The sequence below is a fragment of the Lonchura striata genome, chromosome 27 (genome assembly GCF_046129695.1).
Source record: "Lonchura striata isolate bLonStr1 chromosome 27, bLonStr1.mat, whole genome shotgun sequence".
NCBI lineage: Eukaryota > Metazoa > Chordata > Aves > Passeriformes > Estrildidae > Lonchura > Lonchura striata.
In genome coordinates this window covers 5,918,277-5,941,927 of record NC_134629.1, presented here as the reverse complement: position 1 = coordinate 5,941,927, position 23,651 = coordinate 5,918,277, and the positions used below count along the sequence as shown (strand labels likewise).

General features: G+C 51.0%; 1 protein-coding gene across 5 annotated transcripts in view; it reads left to right on the top strand.

The window, feature by feature from the left end:
• Positions 1-23,651, top strand: part of R3HDM2 (R3H domain containing 2) — a 45,402-nt gene that overhangs the window by 9,609 nt on the left and 12,142 nt on the right. For 2 of the 5 annotated variants that reach the window (XM_021542503.3, XM_021542498.3), the window contains exons 1-12: positions 2,700-2,978; positions 12,176-12,374; positions 14,602-14,643; positions 15,036-15,122; positions 15,319-15,445; positions 16,884-16,962; positions 17,609-17,668; positions 17,823-17,963; positions 18,357-18,465; positions 19,482-19,577; positions 20,753-20,784; positions 23,190-23,422. In XM_021542503.3, the coding sequence (XP_021398178.1) occupies positions 12,207-12,374; positions 14,602-14,643; positions 15,036-15,122; positions 15,319-15,445; positions 16,884-16,962; positions 17,609-17,668; positions 17,823-17,963; positions 18,357-18,465; positions 19,482-19,577; positions 20,753-20,784; positions 23,190-23,422 (1,174 nt within the window). In that variant the 5' untranslated portion in view covers positions 2,700-2,978; positions 12,176-12,206. Of the gene's footprint in view, positions 1-2,699; positions 2,979-3,291; positions 3,387-12,175; positions 12,375-14,601; positions 14,644-15,035; positions 15,123-15,318; positions 15,446-16,883; positions 16,963-17,608; positions 17,669-17,822; positions 17,964-18,356; positions 18,466-19,481; positions 19,578-20,752; positions 20,785-23,189; positions 23,423-23,651 lie in introns of those variants that run through there. The other 3 variants (XM_021542502.3, XM_021542500.3, XM_021542499.3) reach the window with 3 other exon arrangements.

Here is a 23,651-nt window from a genome sequence, read left to right as displayed (position 1 = left end):
CTTGGGGGAGTTTGAAGGCTCTGTGTGCAGCAGTGATCCTTGCCCTGGGAATGCTTCCTCTGCCTCTTTCTGTCACTTCTTCACTTGGAAAATATCACCTGGAGCTGCTTCAGAGCTCAGAACTCCAGGTGTCACGCTCCAGGGGCTTATTCCAGAGTGCCAGGAATAAGCAGCCTCACAGAGGTGGATGAAAAGGGGGAAAAGCTGGTGCTGAGCTGTGGGGCTGGTGCCTGGATCCTGCTGGCAGGGCTGCCACAGGGAGTCACTCTGAGCTCACTCTGCTGCTGAGCTCAGCCCTGCCCAGCACCACGGCTCCTGCTGAGCCACCCCGGGGCTGCTGCAGCTGCTGCAGCTCCTGTGCAGCACCACCCTGAGCTCAGCTGAGGCTCCTCGTCCTCCTCAGACTGAGCTCAGCTGAGGCTCCTCGTCCTCCTCAGACTGAGCTCAGCTGAAGGTCCTTATCCTCCTCAGACTGAGCTCAGCTAGAGCTCCTCGTCCTCCTTAGACTGAGCTCAGCTGAGGCTCTTCATCCTCCTCAGACTGAGCTCAGCTGAAGGTCCTTGTCCTCCTTAGACTGAGCTCAGCTCGAGCTCCTTGTCCTCCTCAGACTAAGCTCAGCTGAGGTTCCTCATCCTCCTTAGACTGAGCTCAGCTCGAGCTCCTTGTCCTCCTTTTCTCAAAGAGCCTCTGAGCTCATGGTTTGTTTTGTTTTGTTTTTTTTTTGTCCAGTTACCTTCATTGCAAAAGTTCTTTGCAGAATTGGGAGGAAAAAACTTGAAGTGGCAGACATAAAAGGATGTTGGGTCCTTTGGATCTGTCTTCCTTGCACCTTTTGATGGGAAAATCTCCAGGATGTGCAACATCCCTGAAGCCTCTGCATTCCAAGGTGTGGGTTGAGTGAGACCTTGACAGCACTGCAATAGCATTTTGTCTTTTTATCCCTCATAATTCCTTTCTCTCCCATTTTCCATCCATGGGATGTGGAGAGGAGACTTCATTGTGGCCCCTGTGCCTGCAGAATCGCCAGGTCTGGGGTGGAAAACTCCTTTCTGTGGAAAATTTAAACAAGTGAAAGGTTTCAAACATCTCTGGTGTCAGACTATGCTCTTTTCTGACCCAGAGATGGGGTAACAGAGCCATTTGAAAACTTTTATTCCATTTTCAGTCTCTTGTGAAGGGCGAGGCAATACAGATGTTACAATTCACACCATCATAATCTATTTATTTCCTAATTACAATACACTATAAACATTTCTTGGCCTATCAGCTTTAACCACACCAAGCTGTAAATGCCATAAAGCCAATAATCTAAAATTTCCCCTTGTGGGTCCTACAATGCATCTTTCACAATTCTAATTCTCCAAAGTATCCAGTTGTGCCGTTTGCATTTCTTGTTTTCTGTCTCTCCATATTAAATCCCCAGTAAATGAACAAGAAAAACAAATAAGTGAATTGAAATGAAACCCTTAATAAAGCGACCCCTCGGAGAAGTTACGGCAGCAGTGACAGGAGAGGAGCAAGGCTGGCTGTGACCTACCTCGGCAGGTGTGAGGTGTTCTGGGTGTTTTCCCTGCATGTGAATCCTTCTGGAGGCTGCTGATGCCTTGGGTGGTATCTGCCATGCCTTTTTTTTTTTTTTATGGAATCGTGGAATATTCTGAGTTGGAAGGGATCCTGAAGGATCCTTGATCCCAAATTCTGGCCCTGCACAGACACCCCAAAATCTCACCCTGTGCATTCCTGTGTCGCTCCTTTGAACGTTCTCCAGCATCTTTAGACCTTTTTCATATTGTGGTTCTCCTCCAGACCTTTCCCCATTCCTGTGTCCCTCCTTTGAACATTCTCCAACATCTTTCGACCTTTATCATATTGTGGTTCTCCTCCAGACCTTTCCCCATTCCTGTGTCCCTCCTTTGAACATTCTCCAACATCTTTCGACCTTTATCATATTGTGGTTCTCCTCCAGACCTTTCCCCATTCCTGTGTCCCTCCTTTGAACATTCTCCAACATCTTTCGACCTTTATCATATTGTGGTTCTCCTCCAGACCTTTCCCCATTCCTGTGTCCCTCCTTTGAACATTCTCCAGCATCTTTAGACCTTTTTCATTTTGTGGTTCTCCTCCAGACCTTTCCCCATTCATCTTTCAACCTTTTTCATATTGAGGTTCTCCTCCAGACCTTTCCCCATTCCTGTGTCCCTCCTTTGAACATTCTCCAGCATCTTTAGACCTTTTTCATTTTGTGGTTCTCCTCCAGACCTTTCCCCATTCATCTTTCAACCTTTTTCATATTGAGGTTCTCCTCCAGACCTTTCCCCATTCCTGTGTCCCTCCTTTGAACTTTCTCCAGCATCTTTCGACCTTTTTCATATTGAGGTTCTCCTCCAGACCTTTCCCCATTCATCTTTTGACCTTTTTCATATTGAGGTGCCCAAGCTGCCCGCAGGACTGGAGTTGAGGCTGCCCCAGCCCAGAGCAGAGTGGGACAATCCCCTCCCTCGCTGTGCAGTGATTCTGGAGACCAGATCCCCCCAGGAGCTGGTGACCCTGCTGGCTGCAGGCCACACTTCTGCCTCACCCCCACGTCCCCATCCAGCATCCAGCAGCACCCCCGGCTCCCTTCCCGGGGCCGCCGGGGGCCGGGTGCTGCGTCTTTAACGGCGGCGCGGAGGCAGCTCCATTGAAGATTTGCAGGAGAGCAGGAGGGGGGTGTGGATGTGGCTATTGGCAGAGCTGTGCTGACATCCCTGCGAACAGCTGGGATCTGCTCCGCTGCCGAGCCGCTCCTCAGAGCCCGAGCAGCCGCAAAAATCGCCAGGGGATTTTTTTTTTTTTTGGGGTTTTCCTTTGGGAAAGCTGGCGGGGGCTTCCTGGGAGCGAGATTATCCTGGCAGAATTCCTCTTGAACTGCTCGTGGCCATGGAGTCTCCGCTGAAATCGGGAAACAGCTGACGTGCTCAGAGTGCAGAACCACCGCGGTGAGTTTATTTTTAGGATGAGGTTTTAATTATTTGAGAAAAGAAAGATTTATGAGGTTTTTCATTTCCCCTCGCCGGTGCAAAACGCAGTGTAAATGTGGGCGAATATTTCGGGGATGGGGACCTGGCAGTGTCCCTCTCCCCTTGGTAAGTGCCAGGATTTCTGCTGCTGGAGGGAGTTAATTTAAAATGGAGCTGGACTAAATGAATTTGTGGCTCTGGGATCTCGGTGAGGATTTGGGTGGGTGAGATGAGCTCTCCTCTTCCTCCTTTTGTGCCGCCGGGGATGCACCTACGGAGAGAGGGAATCCCCGGTCGGCATCCTGTGCTCTGCCATGTCATTAAGGAGTTCCCCTGACAGCATCATGGAATCTCCTCCTGCTCCAAGCATCTGCAGCTTGCTCCTGGGTAATTCCTCTTGTTTTGCAAAGGCAGAACCTTCCCAGTGCTTTTGCTGGGTTATGTTTTAGTGGATTTATTTGTTTGGGGCTGGCTAGTTGATGGGGAATATTGGCTCCTCGGTTGGCGTCGTGCCACGTGACGTTTTTGGGGTGGCTTATGCAATTGGGTGTTCTGTAGGACAGTGCTTGTGTTCACTGATGCATTAACTCTGTTTTTAAATTAATTTAAGCCCCTCAGCTGAGTTGGGTTTAGTGGAATCAGGAGCTTGGATTGACTTTTCCCCCTCCTCACACGTGTCCATCGTCCAGTTTTGCCTAACACCCAAGAAGTTATGCTCTCTTCATCTCAGATTTAGTGCTGGGATTTTTTTGGGATTGAGGTGTGGTTATTGTACTTTGGGGTGTTAGGATCTCTCTACCTGCTCCTCAGACTTAACACCCAATCCCAGCTTCTGCTGGCAAGCAACAGATAAAATTGAGTTTTTTTCTTTGAATCATTATTTCCTCATTTTTTTCTATTTTCAAATTAATTTCTGGGTCCCACCTGGAGAACACCCAATGTCTGCCATGTGATGAGTGGCTCTGTGTCCTCTGCTAGCATGGGGAAAAGCAGGAGCAGCAGCTGGAGAGCAGGAGGAGGAATACAGATAACCTTCCTGCCTTGTGCCTTCCTCTTGTGGAGGTTTTCTGGGGGCTGGGATGCTTTGGGGCTGCTAAACAAAGTTTGGGGATTTGCTTTGCCAGCTGGGAAAGGTGAGGGAAATCCTTGTTCCCTCATCCACATTTTTAATGCTGCTGCTCCTGCCTGGCACAGGCAGAGCACGGGGGCAGGTGCCAGCAGGAGAAGAGTTTTCCTTGTTTTCCTAGTTGGTTTTCCATTTTTCCTGGTTGGATTTCCATGTTTTCCTGGTTGGATTTCCATGTTTTTTCCTGCTTGGTACCTCTGGTGCAGATGCCTCGTTAGGGATGGGCTCGGGTGGAAGGAATTCTCCTTGAGGTTCTCTGAAAGAACCAGGAGCTGTCGCAGGGATTTCTGCTGAGCCATGGAAGGGTTAACAGAAATCCCTGCTCAGTGCTGTCCTATTGCATCCTGACACTGTGGAAAGTAGGTGGATAATTCCTTGCTTTTCAGGAAACCCCTGTGGTGGACAGCCCTCATTAATTGTTGCTGGGAAACTGCTTTGACGTCACCGGAGCAGTTCCCTGCTCTTGGGATGTTGGGATGAATACAGGAATAGCTCGTGATGAGGAAGTGGGAAGTGGTGTGAAATGGAGCAGAGAGCTCTGACAGGGAATTCTCAGCCTGCTTTTCTTTCCTCTCTGCCACAGTTCTGTCCAAAAAGCCTCGGGAACTGTCCACAAACCTTCGGTGCTGCCCTGGGAGCAGCGCCTCCTTCTCCAGGAAACCCTTTGTTCTCCAGGGCTGGTGGGCCTTCACTTTTTGACTGTTTTGGGGTTGGGTTTTTTTGGTGTTGAGTTTGGGTTTTTTCCTCCTCCAGATTTTGGAAAGGAGGGGTGAGGAGGTTATTGCTCAGCCTGAAGCAGCTCCCAAAAATGAAAGGAAAAAGGAGCAGCAGGATCACTGTTTCCTTTCTTTTGAACATCAAACCAACAATGTCCCTTTTCCTACAAGAGGGGAGAGCAGGACTGAGAGTGGCCCTTAGTGCTGGGAGCTCCAGGCTCAGACAACTTGAAATTAAAACTGTTTAATCCCACTTTTCTTAGGGAAGCGTTCCTTAGGACTGTTTAACTCCTGGCCTGTTTGTGCAGTTGGTTCCTTCCTCCCAGTGTTAACCTGTCAGTGTCTGGGAGATGTGGCACAAGGTAATTGTAGCAGGAATTCTCTGTGTTTCCTTTTCCACACATGGAAATTAGATTTAAGCAGAGTTTTCCCATCCAGGTCAGAGCATTTAAAGAGATTTGTGTGCCCAGAAGTGCTGGAGGGCAGCAGAGAACAACTGAGGCTGTGGCTCAGGTGGGCCATGAGAAGGCTTGAAAGGGGAGGAAGGTGAAAGAAAGGATCTGAATGTGAAATATGGAATGGTTTGGGTGGGAAGGGAGCTTAAAGCTCATCTCATTCCACACCTTTGCAATTGAAGGACACCTTCCACTAAACCAGGTTGCTCCAACCTGGCCTTGGACACTTCCAGGGATCCAGGGGCAGCCCCAGCTTCTCTGGGCTGTGCTAGGGCCTCCCCACCATCACAGGGAGGAATTTCCTCCTAAAAGAAGAAATATCAGTCTTTATAAAACTTTTATCCACCCCTATGCGATTTCTGGGTATCACATGGAAACTATTTTGGCAGTCCTGCTTACACTTGTGGAATAGAGTGAGAACAAGTTGACACCTCTCCCGAATTTAGTCTTTGCTTTGATGGAGGGAGGTAACAAAATATCAGAGTATTTATTCCCCCTGAAATGATGTTGTGCTTTGAGATGTTTTCCACAAGGAAACCTCCCAGTTCTCCAGAATTCCCTTTGGCTCACCTGCACTTCCTGTCCCCTTGTTCATATAAGGTTATTTTTCCCCTTTTCACCTGGAGCCAAACCCTTCCATCTGCATCAGAATTTCAGGATTTGATGTCATGTGGGGGTGGAGATTAGGATTTAAAGCAATGACTAAGCACGGGCACTGTTCAGGCAGAGACGTCTGGCCTCCTGTGGGGAATCTTGCTGGCTTTTGCAGGAGCTGTAAGGGAGGGAGGAATTCAGTCCCTCTCCAGCTGAAAATCAGGAGAGGATTCAGGAGAGGTGGCTTTGAACTTGATGAATGTTGCTGGTTTGGGGCTTTTTGGGGTGCTTGTCCCAGTGGGAGCTGTTACCTGGCTGGGAGCAGGAGGGAGGGCAGTGAGCTCCAAAGGTTCTTTACCTGTCGGAATTCCAGCAGAACGCTCCGACTTTTCCTGGGCTGCTGCTGCAGTGATGTTTTGCCTGCGTGGAGCCCAGGATGGAGCTGTTCCAGGACCTTTTGGCACACTTCAAAAATCCTTCTCTCCCAGCCTCTTGTTGCACCTGGCAGCCGCCCCTGAAGGCCGGGATGGTCCCAGCCGAGGAGGAGCCCCTGGGACGATCCTGGGCACGGCCAGGGCCCGGCAGAGCCCGAGGGGCTTCGTGGCCAAACGGCAGCCCTGTCCCCAGCCCCCGGTTCCCAGTGCAGAGCCGGTTCCCAGTGCAGAGCCAGTTCCAGAGCTGGTTCCCGGTGTGGAGCCGGTTCCAGACCCGGCTCCCAGTGCGGAGCCGGTTCCAGAGCCGGCTCCCGGTGCGGAGCCAATTCCAGAGCTGGTTCCAGAGCCAGTTCCCAGTGCAGAGCCAGTTCCAGAGCCGGTTCCTGGTGTGGAGCCGGTTCCCGGTACAAAGTCGGTTCCCGGTGCAGAGCCGGTTCCAGAGCCGGCTCCCGGTTCCAGAGCTGGCACCCAGTGCAGAGCTGGTTTCAGAGCCGGTTCCAGAGCCGGTTCCCGGTGCAGAGCCGGTTCCAGAGCCGGCTCTCGGTTCCAGAGCCGGCTCCCAGTGCAGAGCCGGTTCCAGAGCCGGCTCTCGGTTCCAGAGCTGGCTCCCGGTGCGGAGCCAATTCCAGAGCTGGTTCCAGAGCCAGTTCCCAGTGCAGAGCCGGTTCCAGAGCCGGCTCCAGGTTCCAGAGCCGGCTCCCGGTGCGGAGCCGGTTCCGCGGCCTCAGCCGTGCTGGGGAGGGGGACCTGAGTCACCCCCGCCCGGTTGCTCCTGGCAACAGGGCCCCGTTGCCATGGAGCTCGGCTCCCCATTGGCTGCCGGGCAGCCAATCAGCGAATTGCTCGCCTGAGCATCACTGGTACCCAGCGGGAGGGAGGTGAGGGGTGCTGGGTGCTGGGTGCTGCCGCCCCCCAAACAGGGCAGAGGGGAATGATGGGGTGCTGGGGAAATTATGGGATGGTTTGGGCTGGGAGGGGTCAGAAAGGCTGCTCTGGCCCACTCCTGCCAGGGGCGTGTCCCTGCTGGACGTCCCTGTTGGACATCCCTGCTGGACGTCCCTGTTGGATGTCCTGCTCGATGTCCCTGCTGGATGTCCCTGTTCGATGTCCCTGCTGGACATCCCTGCTGGACGTGTCCCTGCTGGATGTCCCTGCTGGATGTCCCTGTTGGATGTGTCCCTGTTGGACATCCCTGCTGGACATCCCTGCTGGATGTCCCATGGAGTGAGTCTGGGAAAGCCAAAGCAGAGCTGGTTCATAGCTGAGGGGAATGCAGGTCTTTGTGTTGGAAGCCAGCTGGGAATGCTGCAGCGCTGCCACTGGTTCCCATGGCTATGGCTTGGGCAGGTGAAGCCCACCTGGAAAATCCTGATTTGCAAGGAGATCATTGAGTCCAACCCCAGCCCTGCACAGGACACCCCAACAATCCCACTCCGTTCCTAAGAGCAGTGTCCAAACACTCCTGGAGCTCTGGCACAGCCTCAAGGCTGTGCCCATTCCTGGGGAGCCTGGGCAGTGCCCAGCACCCTTTGGGGGAAAACCTTTCCCTGATTTCCAACCTAAACCTCCCCTGACACAGCTCCAGACGTTCTCTTAAGTCCTGGTGACCAGAGAGCAGAGACTGGTGCTGATGAGGAAGCTGCAGATTGGACAAGCCAAGTGCCCTCAGCTGCTCCTTCCTAGACCCTTCTCTAGTTCCATGTCCTTCTTTTGGATGCTCTTCAACAGCTTTTGTATTGTGGCACCCAAAACTGCCCCCAGAGGACTGGAGGTGAGGCTGTCCCAGAGCAGAGCAGGACAATCACCTCCTTCAGCACCTGCTGCCTGAGCCCTGAAATGTGAGAGGGAGAGGCTGAGGCACCTCAGCCCCCTCCATCCCCCCTCAGCCCCCTCCATCCCCCCTCAGCCCCCTCCATCCCCCCCTCAGACCCCTCCATCCCCCCCTCAGCCCCCTCCATCCCCCCTCAGCCCCCTCCATCCCCCCTCAGCCCCCTCCATCCCCCCTCAGACCCCTCCATCCCCCCCTCAGCCCCCTCCATCCCCCCCTCAGACCCCTCCATCCCCCCCTCAGACCCCTCCATCCCCCTCCATCCCCCCTCTCAGACCCCTCCATCCCCCTCCATCCCCCCTCTCAGACCCCTCCATCCCTCTGCAGCACCGGAGCCGTGTGTGGGCAGCTGCACCCAGCAGCCATATGTCTCCTTTGCACCCTCATTTCGCTCAGGAGCAGGTCTGTTCCCTGAGAAACAAGGCCAGGAAAAGAGAGTTTATTTAGCAGGAGCTTCCTGCCTTTTCCAGATCTGCTGCCAGATCCATCTGAACTGGGAATGCAGAACTTTTCTTGCTTTTATTCCCTGCCCAACCAGGAGTTGCTGCTGTGCATTCCCGGGGCTCGGCAGCTGCTAACTGCAGGTGGCAAGAAGGCAGCAGAGGTGGAATTCCATGTTCCTTTCTGGAGTGAGGAGGAGGATTTCAATGTGTCCCGGCTGCCTGGCCCTTGGCCAGCATTCCCAGTATGCCCAGTCACTGCTGTCACTGGCCCAGTTGCTTTGCCAATCCCCATCCCCAAACCAAAACAGCAACAGCACCTCCCCCGCCTCCTCCCTTGCACCTTTGCTCCATCTTCTTTCCTGACACAGATTTTCTGTTGCATCCGTGTGGTGTTTTTTTCTCTCTCCCAAGGCCCAGCTTGATCCCACCCACTCCCCTGAGTCCTCTGAACTTGCACCCTCTCCACAAACCCCGTCTGTCACCGTCACTCGTGTCTGCCACCCCCTCTCTGCCCACGGCTGCCCGAGGGAGCTGGGCTGATTCATTCATCCTGCAGGAATCCTCCTCTGGAAAGCAGCAGTGCCCAGATCTCCCCCAGCTTCTGCGTGCAGGGAAATATCCTGGAGGCTGCCTGCAGGGGATGGAAGCTGGAACAGGAGGGGGCAGCTGATAAATGTCACTTCTGTGGCTCCCAGTTATCTCTTCTGGCAAATCTGATTGTGTTCCCTGTGTGATGCTGCAGTTACGTTGCAGCACGACAGGAAAAGATCCTGTTATCCTCCTTACATTTGGCTGAGGTGTTTGGCTTGGGGGGGAAAAGCTCGTTAGAGGGTGGGTGGTGCAAAGGGAATGAGCTGTACAAAACCTGCTTCTTTATTTGAGTGTCATGTGTGCAATTCCGGCGCTGCCTCCTCCCTCCCTTCCCCAAATCTGCTCCAGATCCTCTTGGAATGTTTAAGCCCCCGGCCTGGGCATGAGCCTGGAGCAGTTTCCTCCAGTGTGAAGTGTTTTGGGCTGGGAGGAGGTAGAATTTAGCACCTTCACCCCCTGCACAATCCTCCCACGAATGAGGGACATCAAGCAGAGTGTTCCCTTTTCCCTCGCTGACCTAATTCTTGCGGGAGCAGCGTGGGATTCCCTGGTGTGGGGCTGTCACCCCGTGCAGCTCCCTGCGTGTTGGAACTCAAAATGTCTCTCAGACATTTATAGAGGTTCCAGGCCTTGCTCAGAAGCATTTTAGACCCTGGCAGGCAGCTGGAAACAGCTGTGATTTTGAGTTTGAGCTATGGAATGAGTTACCAACTTTGGAGGTGGAACAAGCAGTCACAAAGGGTTAGATAGGATAGTAAAAGTAGTTACAAAACAGAGGGGAAAATTTTTTAGTATTGTACAGGGGGGTTTTAACACCTGTACAGGGGGGTTTTACTTTGTACATGGGGGTCAGAAGTTCTAAGATGGAGGAAAGTGGGCTGATCCTGTTCTTCCTCCTTCTTCTTCCTTGCCTCCATGTTCTTGGTGATGTTGGCACTTATAGATTCGTTTAGAGTAGAAAAGCACTTTATAATACAGGTAGTAGGTATTGGGGGGAAACTATAAACATGTAATACGTAATATATCATATAAAAGCTAGCAGCAGGCCTGGGTGGGGGGAGAGAAGAAGAAGACAGCAGACAGAGAGGATGTCAGGGTGTGTGTGTGCCTCTGTCTGAGCTGTGAGCAAACCACAGCAGCTCAAGGAGAAAATCTTTTCGATAACTCGCAATAAACTGCCTTGAGACCAAACAACAAGAGCCTGTGCAGTTTTTCTTTAGAATCACGGGTTGGAGGAGGAATTTCACCACCACATGGGACCCCAGAGCAAGGCTGGGGTTCCCACACATGGGAGCATCACCACTGCTGGATCTCAGCCTGCAGGGCAGCTGCAGGGCGATGCTTGCTTTCCCTGCACCTTCCTCCTGTGAGAACCCCAGGCTTGCTCTGGGGTCTCGTGTGGTGGTAAAGCTTCTCCTCAAACCCGTGCTTCCAAAGAAAAACTCTGCAGCTTCTTGTTGTTTGGTCTCAAGGCAGTTTATTGCGAGTTATCTAAAAGATTTTCTCCTTGAGAAATCATTCCCTGTGTCCTGGCGCTCCGGTTCCTCATGAGCTCTAAGGGCAGGGTTGATGCTTTGATTCCAGGTGATTAATTTGAAATTAACACTTAATTTGATGGGGTTGAGGCTCTCAGCACACCAAAGCACAGGTGCTGCCTTGTCCAGGCTCCACTCTAATCCAGAGGTGGCTCCAGGGGCTGCCTGCTCCTTGCTAATCAAAGGGAAGCAATTAAATGCAACTTTATCAGGAATATTAGTCTTAATGAGTAATTTGAGTCCCACTTTTCCTGAAGTATCTGACCAGAGGGAGATCCCAGATCTTCTCTCACAGAGCATGTTTGGAGTACAAGGCTATTGTCTCACTGAAGATTTGACTGATCACAAAAACAACTGGGCTGAGATTTGGGGAAATGCAGATTTTTGGTGGTGGTTTGCCCTGGGGCAGAGCTCAGCTCTGGTTTTTGGAATTTATTTCACCTGTGTGATGTTTGCTGGTTTAGAGCTGCTTTCAGTCTCTCTGTCTCCATTGCTCACCTACCTCAGGGACTTTGTCCAGCCCTGGTGGCTCCAAAATCCTGGGGACAACCACGGAGTTGCCGCCAGGCTGCTCCCAGGGTGGGCTTGGTTTGGGATCTGTGCACGAGGTGGGCTCCAAGGAAATTCCAACCTGTGTGTGCAAGAGTTTGTGGCCACAGAGAACCTCTGTGCACCCCCTGGCTATGCTGGATTGGGCTGCGTCTCACAAAATGGGATGGACTCGGACTGGTTGTAGAGTTAGGATTTATTATCTGTTTGTATCACGCAAGTAAAAAGCAAGAGACAGAGAAAATAACAATATCCACGTAAATCCAGAGCAGAGATAAGATGGCAGCTTATGCAAAGCCTTTTTTTACATATTCTTTGAACCAACAGCATAAAAGAAAAGGTGCAAAGTCATTAATTATACTAATAAGACAAGGACCCACATGGGTTTAACATAACGAAAGGACTTCTATGAACCTCAAACAATAATTAATTATATAAGATTGAAACTTTTCTATCTTTGCAAAGCATATATCTAGGACTTTTCACATCTTGAGCTATCAATAAGTTCTTGTTCTTTCTTTTTCCTTATGACAAATATAAATGCATTCACTTGGTTCTTATTTTCCTAGCTCCCCATGAGAAGGTTTTGAAATTTCCCAGCCTTTTCTCAGCTTTATGTCTACTTTCTGGGGCCTTTTTGCACTTTCCAAAATCTTTTCCCTTTTTATATTCCTACAATTCCTCCTCTCTTTTTTTTAATTTGAAATAAACCATCTTTGACTCGTCACTTATTTATTACCTTGTGTTATATAGCTTCACTACTGTATATATTTATTACCTTGTGTTACATAGCTCCACTACTGTATATATTAATTACCCTAGGATAAAATGTTGTAAAATATCTATATGAAGGTACTTTTTAAATTTGCTTTAAGCTGGGTAAGTTAAAGTCCCTTGTCCTGCAGGTGCCCGTCGCTGCGTCGGAGGGCTCTGAAGATGTCCAACAGCACCACGGCACAGGAGTCCCTGGAAATTATGAAGGAATCCGAAAAAAAGGTGGTCGAGGAATCTGTGAACAAAACCAAATATGTATCCAGGTCACCGAGCAAGGAGGAGGTGGAGAAGGATGGGGGGGAGGAGGTCAGCGTGCGCCAGGAATCTCAGGTGAGCGTGGGCAGGGAGGGCTGGGCCCTCACCTGCTGCTTCCAGCCCTTCCCAAAGCACCCAGTGGGGGGAACGCTGGGCTCCAGGATGGTTTGGGTGGATGGAGACGAGAGATCTCTGAATATCATCTGAATATCTGAATGCTCTTAGAATATCAGGTTTGTTTGGGATGGAGAAAGGTCTTGATGGAGCTGCCAGAGCAGCACGGGGCGAGGCCTGAGGGGATGGGGAGGAGAGAGACAAGAGGATGCTCCAGGAGAGGGTGGAAGATCCAAGAGAGGAGAAGATCCAAGAGGGGGGAAGATCCAAGAGAGGAGAAGAAGAAGAGGAGGAGGAGTTCCAAGAGGGCGTCCAGCCCCTCGGAGACCCCTTATCAGGGGGCTTCAAGGTGGGCTGGAACAAGACTTGGGCCAATGGGGTCACAGACTCCTGATGCTTCAGGGGAGGGTTACAGGTGTGGGATGAACATTTTGGGGGTTGAGATGGAACAATCCATTTGACCTTTGGATTTATTTGTAGGTAAGGGTATTGTCCAGCCAGTAGGGGGGATTGTTTTCATCCTGGCTGTATTGTGAATAATTCTATTTATCCATCCTTCCCAACAACCCAAAGACACTTTTCCAAGGGACACCACGCTGTGCAGGCTGCTCCTTCCTCCTCAGCTGCATCCCTCCTGGCCAGAGTGGTTGAAATATTCCCTGAGCCTGGGAGTGGAATAACAAATATTCCCTGGGGGACACTGGTGTCTGTCCCCAGGTTCTGGTGCCAGGGCTGTCACCTCCCTCTCACTCCTTTCTTTGATCTAAGGATGAATTAATGGCTTCGTGTCAAGGGAAGGCATCCAGGGAGAGCTTGGGTTCAGGAATGCTGCTTGACTGTTGCTTCTCTTCAGTTAAAAATAGGATGGGAATGTTTTGGGGATTTCATTTCAATAAATGAGAAAAGTTCTGTGCAGGCATCATTTGGGGGTGCTGGGACTCACTCCTGCTGCTCTGCTCTCCTGCCACCTGTGCCTGTGGCTCCTGGTGGAGCTTGAAGCCCTTCCCACCCTCAGCTGCCTGCTGGATGCTGCTGCCATGCCAGCTGTGGGCTGGCACATCTGCCAGATGTGCTCCCAGCTGCACGGGCAGCTGTGCAGCTGTGCAGGGAGAGCCTGAGTGGGCCCTCGGGAATGGAGCAGGGGAGATTTCAGCAAACATTTCATTCAGGGAAGAGCTTGCAGTGGTGTGTCTACATTTCCAATCCCTACTACTACACCACGTCCCTGACTCCTGTGGGAGAAAACAACTTTTCTGTCCCCTCCCTCTTGGCGAGGTGGCCCTCGACCAGGAGTGCTGCTTACACAGCTCCTCCTGGAGCTCACCCTGGGTTGTGGGTGGTGGAAAAATCTCTCTTTTAACTTGTGCTTTCAAAAAAAAAAAAAAAAAAGCTTAGAAGTTTTTTGTTGTTTGGTTTTAAGGCAGTTTATTGTGATTTTTTTTAAAAAAAGTGATTTTTCGGGCTGCTGTGTTTTGCTCAGCAGCTCAGGCACACACACACACCCCTGACATCTTTTCTGACTCTTGTTTTCTTCTTCTCTCCCCCCGCCCGGGGCTGCTGCTATTTTTTATGTGGTACATTACGTGTTAAATGTTTATAGTTTTTCTCTAATGCCTATTGTCTATATCAAATGGTGCTTTTTTTAAACTAATTTGTGAGTGCTAACACTATTAAGAATATGGAGGTAAGGAAAAGAAAGAGGGAGGACGGGATAGGCTTAAATCTCTCTATCTTAAAACTTCTGACCTCCATGTATGAAACTAAAACTCCCCTGTATAGGATTTAAAACCCCCCTGTACAGCACTCAAAAATTTTTCCTTTTACTTTGTGACTACTTTTACTACAGTATCTAAACTTTTGTGACTTCTTGTAAGGTTGGTAAATCATTCTATGGCTTAAATTTAAAATCACAGCTGTTTTTAGCTGCCTGCCAGGGCCTCAAACGCTTCTGACTTGGACCCAGAACATCTAAAAATGTCTGAGGGACATTGTGAGTTCTGACAGGGAGCCATCCCCAGTGCCACGTACCCTCCTCAGCTTCTTCTCAGCCAGCTCCAGCCACCAGAGGCTTGCTGGCTCTCCAGACAGAGCAGCAGCATCTCTGTCACAATCCCTTTTTTTTGTGTCCCAGGAATGGCAGAAAACGTCCAGGTTAAATTTTCTTACCTTCCCTTTTCTCTCTCCGCAGAAGCGAACGTCAAGTCACGGACACGCCCGGAAAAGAGCCAAGGTAGGAGCTCTGCTGCCATCCCAATTGCCTTTGAAATTGGAAATTTGGAAATTCCTGCTGCCAGCCTTAGGGAGCTGCTCCTGAGCCTGTCCTGTCCTGGAAGCCACGTGCAGCAGGCAGGGATTTCCATGTGCTCCTTTCTGGAATTGCTCTGTCTGGAATTTGGGGAGGGCAGGAATTAAAGCAGGGTATTTCCCACCTAAAATTTAATTCAAAGGCTGAAGGAATAAAAGAACTGTTTGTTCAGGGATTCCAAGTCATTGGTGTCTGTATATTGAGGGGAATATCTCTCTAATTGGTAATTTAATTGCCTTGGGAACGCAGCTGCAGGAATTCAAGTGTGAGTTTTAGCTGAGGTGTTGTAACCACTCCCCTTTTTTTACCTTTTTCAGTCTAACTCAAAGCTTAAATTGGTCAGGAGTTTGGCTGTGTGTGAGGAATCCTCAGGCCCCTTCGTGGATGGGCTGCTGGAGTCTCAGGTAGGCCCAGAGTGAGACAAATTAGGGAGTGTGGAAGCCCAGGAAATCTATGTTTTGTTAGAAATTATCCATATCTTACTCTCCCATGCCTTGGGGAGCCAAAAACATTTCCCCAAGAGCTGGTTGAGACTTTCCTGGGCTGCTTTTCTCCAGCCACGGCTCAGAGGATGTCTGAGGGACATTTGTTTCACCCCAGGACATCATCCAGCTGCACGTGAGCTGCCCCTCTGACAAGGAAGAGGAGAAACCCACAAAGGATGGGGTGGAGAAGGAAGAAAAAGAGAAGAATAAAGAAAAAACACCAAGGAAGATGCTCTCTCGAGGTCAGGTGCTGCTCCCCTGCTCTGGGAACCCTCTGGAAGTGGGGCAGGGGTGGGACAAGTGTTTGGTTGGTTCTGCTGCTGCTGAGCAGGACTGTGGGGTTGGGAACATTAGGAAATCCTGGTTTGGGTTGGGAAGGACCTCAAATCCCACCCAGTGCCACCCCTGCCGTGGCAGGGACACCTCCCAGTGTCCCAAACCCTGTCCAGCCTGGCCTCGGGCACTGCCAGGGGTCCAGGGGCACCACAGCTGCTCTGGGAAATCCATCCTGGCCCTGCCCACCCTCCCAGGGAAAAATTCCTTCCCAAAATCCCATCCATCCCTGCCCTCTGCAATGGGAAGCCATTCCTTGTTTCCTGTCCTTCCATCCCTTGTCCTAAGTCCCCCTCCAGCTCTCTTGGAGCCCCCAGAAATTTTATTTGTTTTGGTTTAGGGTAATTTTAGGATAAAAAAATGTAAAGGTTTTTTGTTTTGTTTTGTTCTTTAGAAAAGGATATTTAAGTTGTTTTTTTTTTTTTTTTAATTGGTTTGGGATTGGAATTTTTCTTTTTTAAGAGAAAAGCGGAAAAAGTTGTTTATTTAATAGGTAAAATATTTGTTAATACAAAAAATGAGACACTGGAGGGGGCTCCAAGATCTCCCTGGATTCTTCTCTTCTCCAGGTTGAACCACACTCATCCCATCTCATGCCAGGGATCCCATTGAATCCGGGGGATCCCATCCTGTGCCAGGGATCCCATCCCATCCAATCCAAGGGATCCCATCCCCTCGCAGGGATCCCATCCTGTGCCAGGGATCCCATACCATCCCATCCCAGGGATCCCATCCCCTCACAGGGATCCCATCCAATCCGAGGGATCCCATCCCATCCCATCCCATCCCATTCCAGGGATCCCATCGCATGCCAGGGATCTTATCCCATCCAATCCGAGGGATCCCATCCTGTGCCAGGGATCCCATCCCATCCCATCCCACTCCCAGGGATGGTTCTTCCACATCCTCCCAGAGCAGAGCGTGGAGAAAGGGAGGGATTCTCCAGGCTGACACATTCCCAACAGTCTGACAGGTTCCTGGGGCATAAAAATGGTTCAAAGAGGCTCATTTGGGGAGCAAATTTCACCCAAAATCCCTCTAGGGCAGCTCTGCCCCGCTGCTGGTTTGCTTTCATTGGTTTATTCTGCAATTATTTTTAAATTAAAAAGGTGGTAGGAAGAGGGGAAAGGCTTCTTAATCCCTGAGTTAGACTGGAAAATGTGGGAATATCATCCTCATGCACACAGAGACATAGCCCTTTTCCTTTCCCCTTCCTTTCCCATTTTCCTTTTCTTTTCCCCTCTCCCCTTTTTCCTCCTTCTCCCTTACCTTCCCTCTGTGCTGTCTCAGTGGTTTGTTAATTTGTTCTGCTGCCATTGTTTGTTTGTTTGTTTGTTTGTTTTTCAGATTCCAGCCAGGAATATACAGACTCCACTGGAATAGATTTGCATGAATTTTTAGTAAATACACTGAAAAAAAACCCACGGTAGGTCATGGGCAGTAAAACAAGTCCCTGAGGGATCTGTGGGCATTTCTGTGTCCTGAGGGATTGCAGCACCCCCAGGCAGTGCCTGAAAATGTTTTTATATTTTCCTCTTCAGAATTCCAAGAGTTACCAGAGCTGGGACAATGTAGAAACTAAAAGCACAACTGTAATTTTAGATCCTGTTGAATTCCAAACGTGGAATTGTGTGCGAATGCGAAGAGAGAAGGACAAATAATTTGTTGGAATGCAAAGAAATCATTTTGATTGCTTTAAACCCTTTTCTATAAATGGTTGTCAAGTGTTAGGCTGTAAAGGAGCTGCTGTGGGAATAATCAGTGGGATTGAGGGAAAGGCTGGCAAGGGAATAGAAAAGTTGGAATCTCCAGCAGTGGAGCTTCCAGCAGGGCAGAGATTCAGGCTTTCCAAAGCCAAGCATTATTAGCAAAACAGCCCTAAACTGGCAAAAATGTACTGTTCAATTTAGTGTATTTGGAAAGCAGGGAGTTTTTTTAGCCCATTTCTGTGTGAAATCAGGTGTCCCCCTGCTCCTGTGACATTTTCTGCTGCAGGACAGGCCTTGGGAGCAAGGAAAGCTGTTCCACTGTCCCTTAAGTGACTTTTTTCTATCTTTCTTTTCTCCTGACAGGGATAGAATGATGCTGCTCAAGTTGGAACAGGAGATTCTGGAGTTCATTAGTGATAACAAGTAAGTGATCATCAAGTTTGTGTCAAGCAAAGGAAGTTTTGAATGGAGATTTAGGAAATTGGGCTCCCAGGGGAGCAGGGACACGCTGCTGTTCTCCTGTTCATCCTGTACATGAGTGACTGCTTGGAGCTCCAACCCTGTCCCCTGTTCCCAGCAATCAGTTCAAGAAGTTCCCCCAGATGACCTCGTACCACCGGATGCTGCTCCACCGGGTCGCGGCTTATTTTGGGATGGATCACAATGTGGATCAGACCGGGAAGGCCGTGATCATCAACAAGACCAGTAACACACGAATGTAAGGTCCTTTCCCCTTTTTCCCTTTTCCCCTTTTCCCCTTTTCCCCTTTCCCTTTTCCCCTTTTCCCATTTTCCCCTTCCCCTCCCCTTTTTCCTTTCCCTTCCCCACAGCTCAGGAATGCTCTGTAGCAGGATGGATCCCACACCACTTTTTTTTTTTTTTTTTGCCTCATAAAAAGGGGAGATCCCTCTCTTGAACAATCAGAATCATGGAACGAAGGGATAGGCAAGAAGAATCTTTCCCTTCCAGCCCTCCCTGCCTCTCCACAGCTTCTGGAGAAGGGACAGGAGCTCTTGTTGCTCTCAGCCAGAGCTGAAATTTCACACAACAAACATCTTGGCATATTCTGGGCCCGTTTTCCCCCTGCTGACAAGGGCTGGTTCTCTTGCAGCCCCGAGCAGAGGTTCTCCGAGCACATCAAGGATGAGAAGAACGCGGAGTTCCCACAGAGGTTTATCCTAAAACGGGATGACACCAGCATGGATCGGGATGATAACCAGGTGAGGGGTGGCAGTGGGGCTTCTGCAGCCTTTGGGAAAGTCAGAGGTGACTGCTCACAAGACGAGAACAACTCCAAAATTCTCTTGTGTTTCTTGGACTAACATTTAATAGAAGCTCCCACCCCACCCAAGCAGCAGCATCTGAATTTCATGAAAGATTTCCCAAATATTATGGGAATGGATGAAGAATTAGGGTGGGTTTTATGGCTGTACTTCTCCATATCCTAAATCAGCTGGGGGCTAGGCCAGGTTTTAAGGTGGAGGCTTCTTCCAAGGTTTCTTTGGGAATATCCCTCAGCTGAGCCTTGCTTTCCCCCCTCTTTTCCTGGGGCTTGCAGCAACTCATGCCCTTCCCCAGGGATCTCAGCATCTTGTAGCTCCCACCTTCACAGAAACATGGAATAGTTGGGGTTGGAAAAGACCTTCAAGCTCATCCAGTTCCACCCCTGCCATGGCCAGGGGCACCTTCCACTGTCCCAGGTTGCCCCAAGCCCCGTTCAAGCTGGCCTTGGGCACTGCCTCAGCTGCTCTGGGCACCCTGTGCCAGGGCCTGCCCACCCTCCCAGGGAGGAATTCGTTCCCATCTAAACCCAGAGTCCCCCGTGTGCTGTGGGACCTGTTCCTGAGCTGAAGTCAGCATGAGAAGCTGGTCATTGCAGTCAATCCCAGATTTTGGTTTCCCTGGTGCAGCTGTGCAGGGAGCACAGAATCCACAAGGGAGCCAGGAGCATTGGCACGTGCTCCAAAAAGTGACCTTTAACTTTTCCAAAACCCTGGGCCCAGGGTGATATTCCTGATCTCACTCAGGCTGGGTGGTTGTGCTTGGGAATGTCCAGGGATGAACATCCTGGCACCTCTGGGATGTTCATCCCTGTACTCAGGTGTGTCAAAGGTAGCTCCAGAGGCAGAGGCTGGATCAGTGCATCCAGACACCACATCATCCACATCCTAAATTCCCAGCAGCTGACTGCTCCCGCTGGCAACTGCTGACCCCTGAGCTGTGTTTGTCCCTTCAGATCAGACTCCCCTTGCAGGATGGGAGAAGGAGCAAATCCATAGAAGAGCGAGAGGAGGAATATCAGCGGGTCAGGGAGCGGATCTTTGCACGAGAGGTAAGTTTGCATCACTCACCTGCCAGGACCCTCCTGCAGCTTTGGGCCAGAAGGTGGCCTTGAATATGCCAAGAGGTCAGATCTTGTCGTTGCCTTTTCTACCAATTTTCCCCAAATTTTGGGGATGTGTCAGCGTATTCCAGTTGCCAGCAAAGATGTCTGAGATACTGGGGGTGGAAGAGCCCCACCTGCACCCTCCAGTCTGCTCCTTCCCTAAAATTTCAGGGAGGAATGAATGCAGTCCTGTTCCATTTTGGGGGTGATCAGAAAACCATTTCCTGCCCCAAAGGAAGCAGCAGCTGCATCTCCCAGTTTCTTCCCACTGCTGCAGCTTCCACCTCCTGACCCAGTAGTGCAGGGCTCTAGGAGGAATTTCAGCCTTTTCAGGAGGAATTTGGGTATTCCCAGGAGGAATTTGGGCATTCCCAGGAGGAATTTGGGCCTTTTTAGGAGGTATTTGGGCATTTCCAGGAGGAATTTCAGCCTTCCTAGGAGGAATTTGAGCATTTCCAGGAGGAATTTTGACCTTCCTAGGAAGAATTGGGGCCTTCCCAGGAGGAATTTGGGCATTCCCAGGAGGAATTTGGGCATTCCCAGGAGGAATTTGGGCATTCCCAGGAGGAATTTTGACCTTCCTAGGAAGAATTTAGGCCTTATTAGGAAGACTTTAGACATTCTCAGGAGGAATTTGGGCCTTCCCAGGAGGAATTTGGGCATTCCCAGGAGGATTTTGGGCATTCCCAGGAGTTGGGCAGGGTGTTTCTTGTCTGTCTCATGGAGTGTCCAGCTTGGTTATTGCTTCCTGAAATCCCTGCTCTGTGCTTGGAGCAGTGTCCCACGCTCACATCTGGCTCAGAGGCTGCTCCAGGGGCATTCCCAGCTGGAGTCAGCTCCAAATGCTGCAAATTTGGGGCATAAAACCCCTTTGTGGTTGTCACATGGACAGAGGTACCACCAAAGCTGCCTCAGTGGAGGAGGGAGCTGAGGACTCGGATTTGGGATCGGGAAAGGGCCTGGCTGGAGATCCACAGGGAGCTGGCGTGCAGAAGGCTCAACACCACCCCTCAGCACGCTCTGTGGGCCAGCCCCACCTTTTGGAACCACCTGGGGCTGTTCTTTCAGAGTTACTAAGTCTCCCTTTTCTTTCCTCCCCATCTCCGTGTTCCTGCTCTCAGTCTGGCCAGAACGGATACCTCACAGACAGCAGGTGAGTGCTGCCCTGCAGCCCCTGGGTGTTACGTTGATTCTTAAGATTTTCTAAAGCTTTTAAAGTTTATACTGTTGGAAAATTTTCATGCACATTCTTTATAAACAAAATACTGCTTCGCAATCCTTCGTGGGGGTGGAAGAAATTAATATACTAGTGGTTTATCCAGTGTCTTTGGAGAGGTGGCCCATTCACTCTTCCAATCCACTGTCACCTTTAGAAAAATATTAGAGTCAGAATAATAAACATCCTTCTTCTTTTGCCTCGCCATCGCAGTGGCTCGTGTTGTACTTTTCATGTCCTATAGCAACACCTGGGAGTGTCTCCAAAGCCCTGCATGAATCTAAAATGCTGCTTTTCCCTTGTCAGACTCTCCACAGAATAGCTTTGCTCATAGTTCTCACAGACAGAGGCAGATTTGTAGGGATTTCTGTGTGATTTATTTTGTGCCATGTCACGCTGAATCCCCCTGTTCCCAGCTGCTCGTGGAGTTACTGAAGGTGTTTCCTTTGCAACATCAATTCCGAGTCCTTTTTTTGGCTGATTCATCCATTAAAAAGGAGGGTGAGGATAGCAGGGATGAATTCCAGCAGTTTTCAAACCATTCCACCTCTTGTTCCCCAAAAAGATAGGAAATCCAGCGCCAGGATAGCATTAGGATCAGGCAGGGTTCTCCCTAATCCCTGATTATCAAGGCTGAGTGACTTAATGATGACAGTGAGGTGTCTCAGGCTCCATCTGAGCCACAGGAGCTGCTGAGGGCACTGGGAACACGTTTGAGCAGCATTTTCTCCTTAAGCAGTTTTCCCATGGATGGAAGGGCTGGAGCGAGGCTGAGGAATCACCCAGCACGGCCCCGCTGCTGGGGTGTGGGGACAAAGAACGGGATGAAAAAGGGACACAGCCTCATCCCTGCTGTGCCCTGCTCTGCCAGGCAGAGCTCTGCAGATGGGGCAGCTCTGTGAGGGGCAGGAGAGGAGGATCTGAGCCAGGCAGGAGCAGCTTTGTCCCTCTCCTGCTGTCCTGGAAGATGTGGTGTCCTCAGCACAGGCCCAGGGGCCTTGTCCTGGGGTCTGCCTGTGTCAGGGCTGCTCAGGACAGCAAGGACAGTTCTCAGATCTGTGGGGCTGGAGTAAAACCCCCCCAGAATGGAGCAAAAACCTCACTGCTGATGCAGCTGCAGCTCTGGGAGCTGCCCTGGCCCTGAGGAGCTCAGTTAATCTGCTTTGGGGTTCCCCTGCATGAGAGAGGCGAGAGGCCTCAGCACCATTTTGAGCTCTCTAGAGACATAACCATTGTTCTGCTTTCCAAGAGATGCATTTTTGGCTCTCATGTGCTCCCAGCATCCCAGGACATCACCTCAGGAGCTCCTTCCAAGCCTCTCTTTGTGAGGCAGGCTCAGCAGCTCTTCCCCAGGGGAAGCCTGGGTATCTATTCCCAGCTGGGCTGGTGGACCAGGCTCACTGCTGGTGCCATGAAGTCCTGCTGTGGCCAGAGCTGGCCTGGGCTGTGTAAGGATGGTCAGTGAGGGCAGAGCTCTGGGAGTAGCGACATCCCAGAATCTGGAATGGTGTGGGTTGCAAAGGGCTTTAAATCTCATCCCTTTCCACCTCCCTGCCTTGGGCAGAGACACCTTCCACTATCCCACATTGCTCCAAGCCCCTTCCAGCTTGGCCTTGGACGCTTCCAGGATGGGGCAGCCACAGCTTTGGGTGAGCAGGCCCAGCTGGGCAGAAGTCCTCAGCAGGGCTGGAGTGGGAAGTGATCTCCAAGATCCCCATCAGCCTTGTCTCCAGGCCTTTCAAAGCTCCCTGTTCTGAGATGAGAAATTCTTCAGCACAGGTTTGTCGCTGTCGAGGCAGGACGGGAATGAAGAAGACTGACTCAGAAGGCTGCTGAGAGTAAAACTCTGATTTATTCAAAATACACTGCTCTTTTATACAGAGCTTTGCAAGGATCAAATCCATTGGTTCTGAAGTGAAAACAACCCACAGCATTGGTGCAGAGTGCTTGATGCACAGTGATAGAATTTAACTATAAACAATGTGAAAAACAGAGAGATAAAGAATTATTTACATACTTTCCCAGGCTTTTTGCCTGTCTAGAAACTCTCAGTTTCTTTCTTTGACTGAATCTGAGACCCACACAGGTTCTTCTTCTTCTGACCCTGCTGGGGTCTCTTCCAGGCTGGGGAAGGGGCCAGGAGCTGCCTGGCACCACAGTGGCTGGGTCAGCACAAAAAGCTGTGTCTCAGGGAGGTTTTGGCTGTCAGGCTCCCCTTGCACCCCCCAAAAAGGATCCCAAACCCAACTGCTGAGTGTCCCCAGCACCCCACGGCGGGTGTAGTGGTGCAGCACCAGCTGTCCCTTCACTGGAGCCCAGTTTGACTCCTCTGCTCTCCACAGGGGCACCCGGGAGGGGCTGAGCCGGGCCTCGGGCAGCCGCCAGAGCAGCACCGAGAGCGAGATCAAATCCCTGGAGCCGCGGCCCTGGAGCAGCACGGACTCGGACGGCTCCATCCGCAGCCTGAGGCCGCCCGTCACCAAAGCCAGCAGCTTCAGTGGCATCTCCATCCTGACCCGGGGGGACAGCATCGGGAGCAGCAAGGGCAGCACTGCCAGCAGGGCCTCACGGGCAGGTACGGCGTTGCTGCTGCCAGCCCGGTGCCAAAGGGCACCTGGCACGCGGGTTTGGGTGAGGAATTGGGGCTCCTTCCATGCCAAAGGGCACCTGGCACGCGGGTTTGGGTGAGGAATTGGGGCTCCTTCCATGCCAAAGGGCACCTGGCACGCGGGTTTGGGTGAGGAATTGGGGCTCCTTCCATGCCAAAGGGCACCTGGCACGCGGGTTTGGGTGAGGAATTGGGG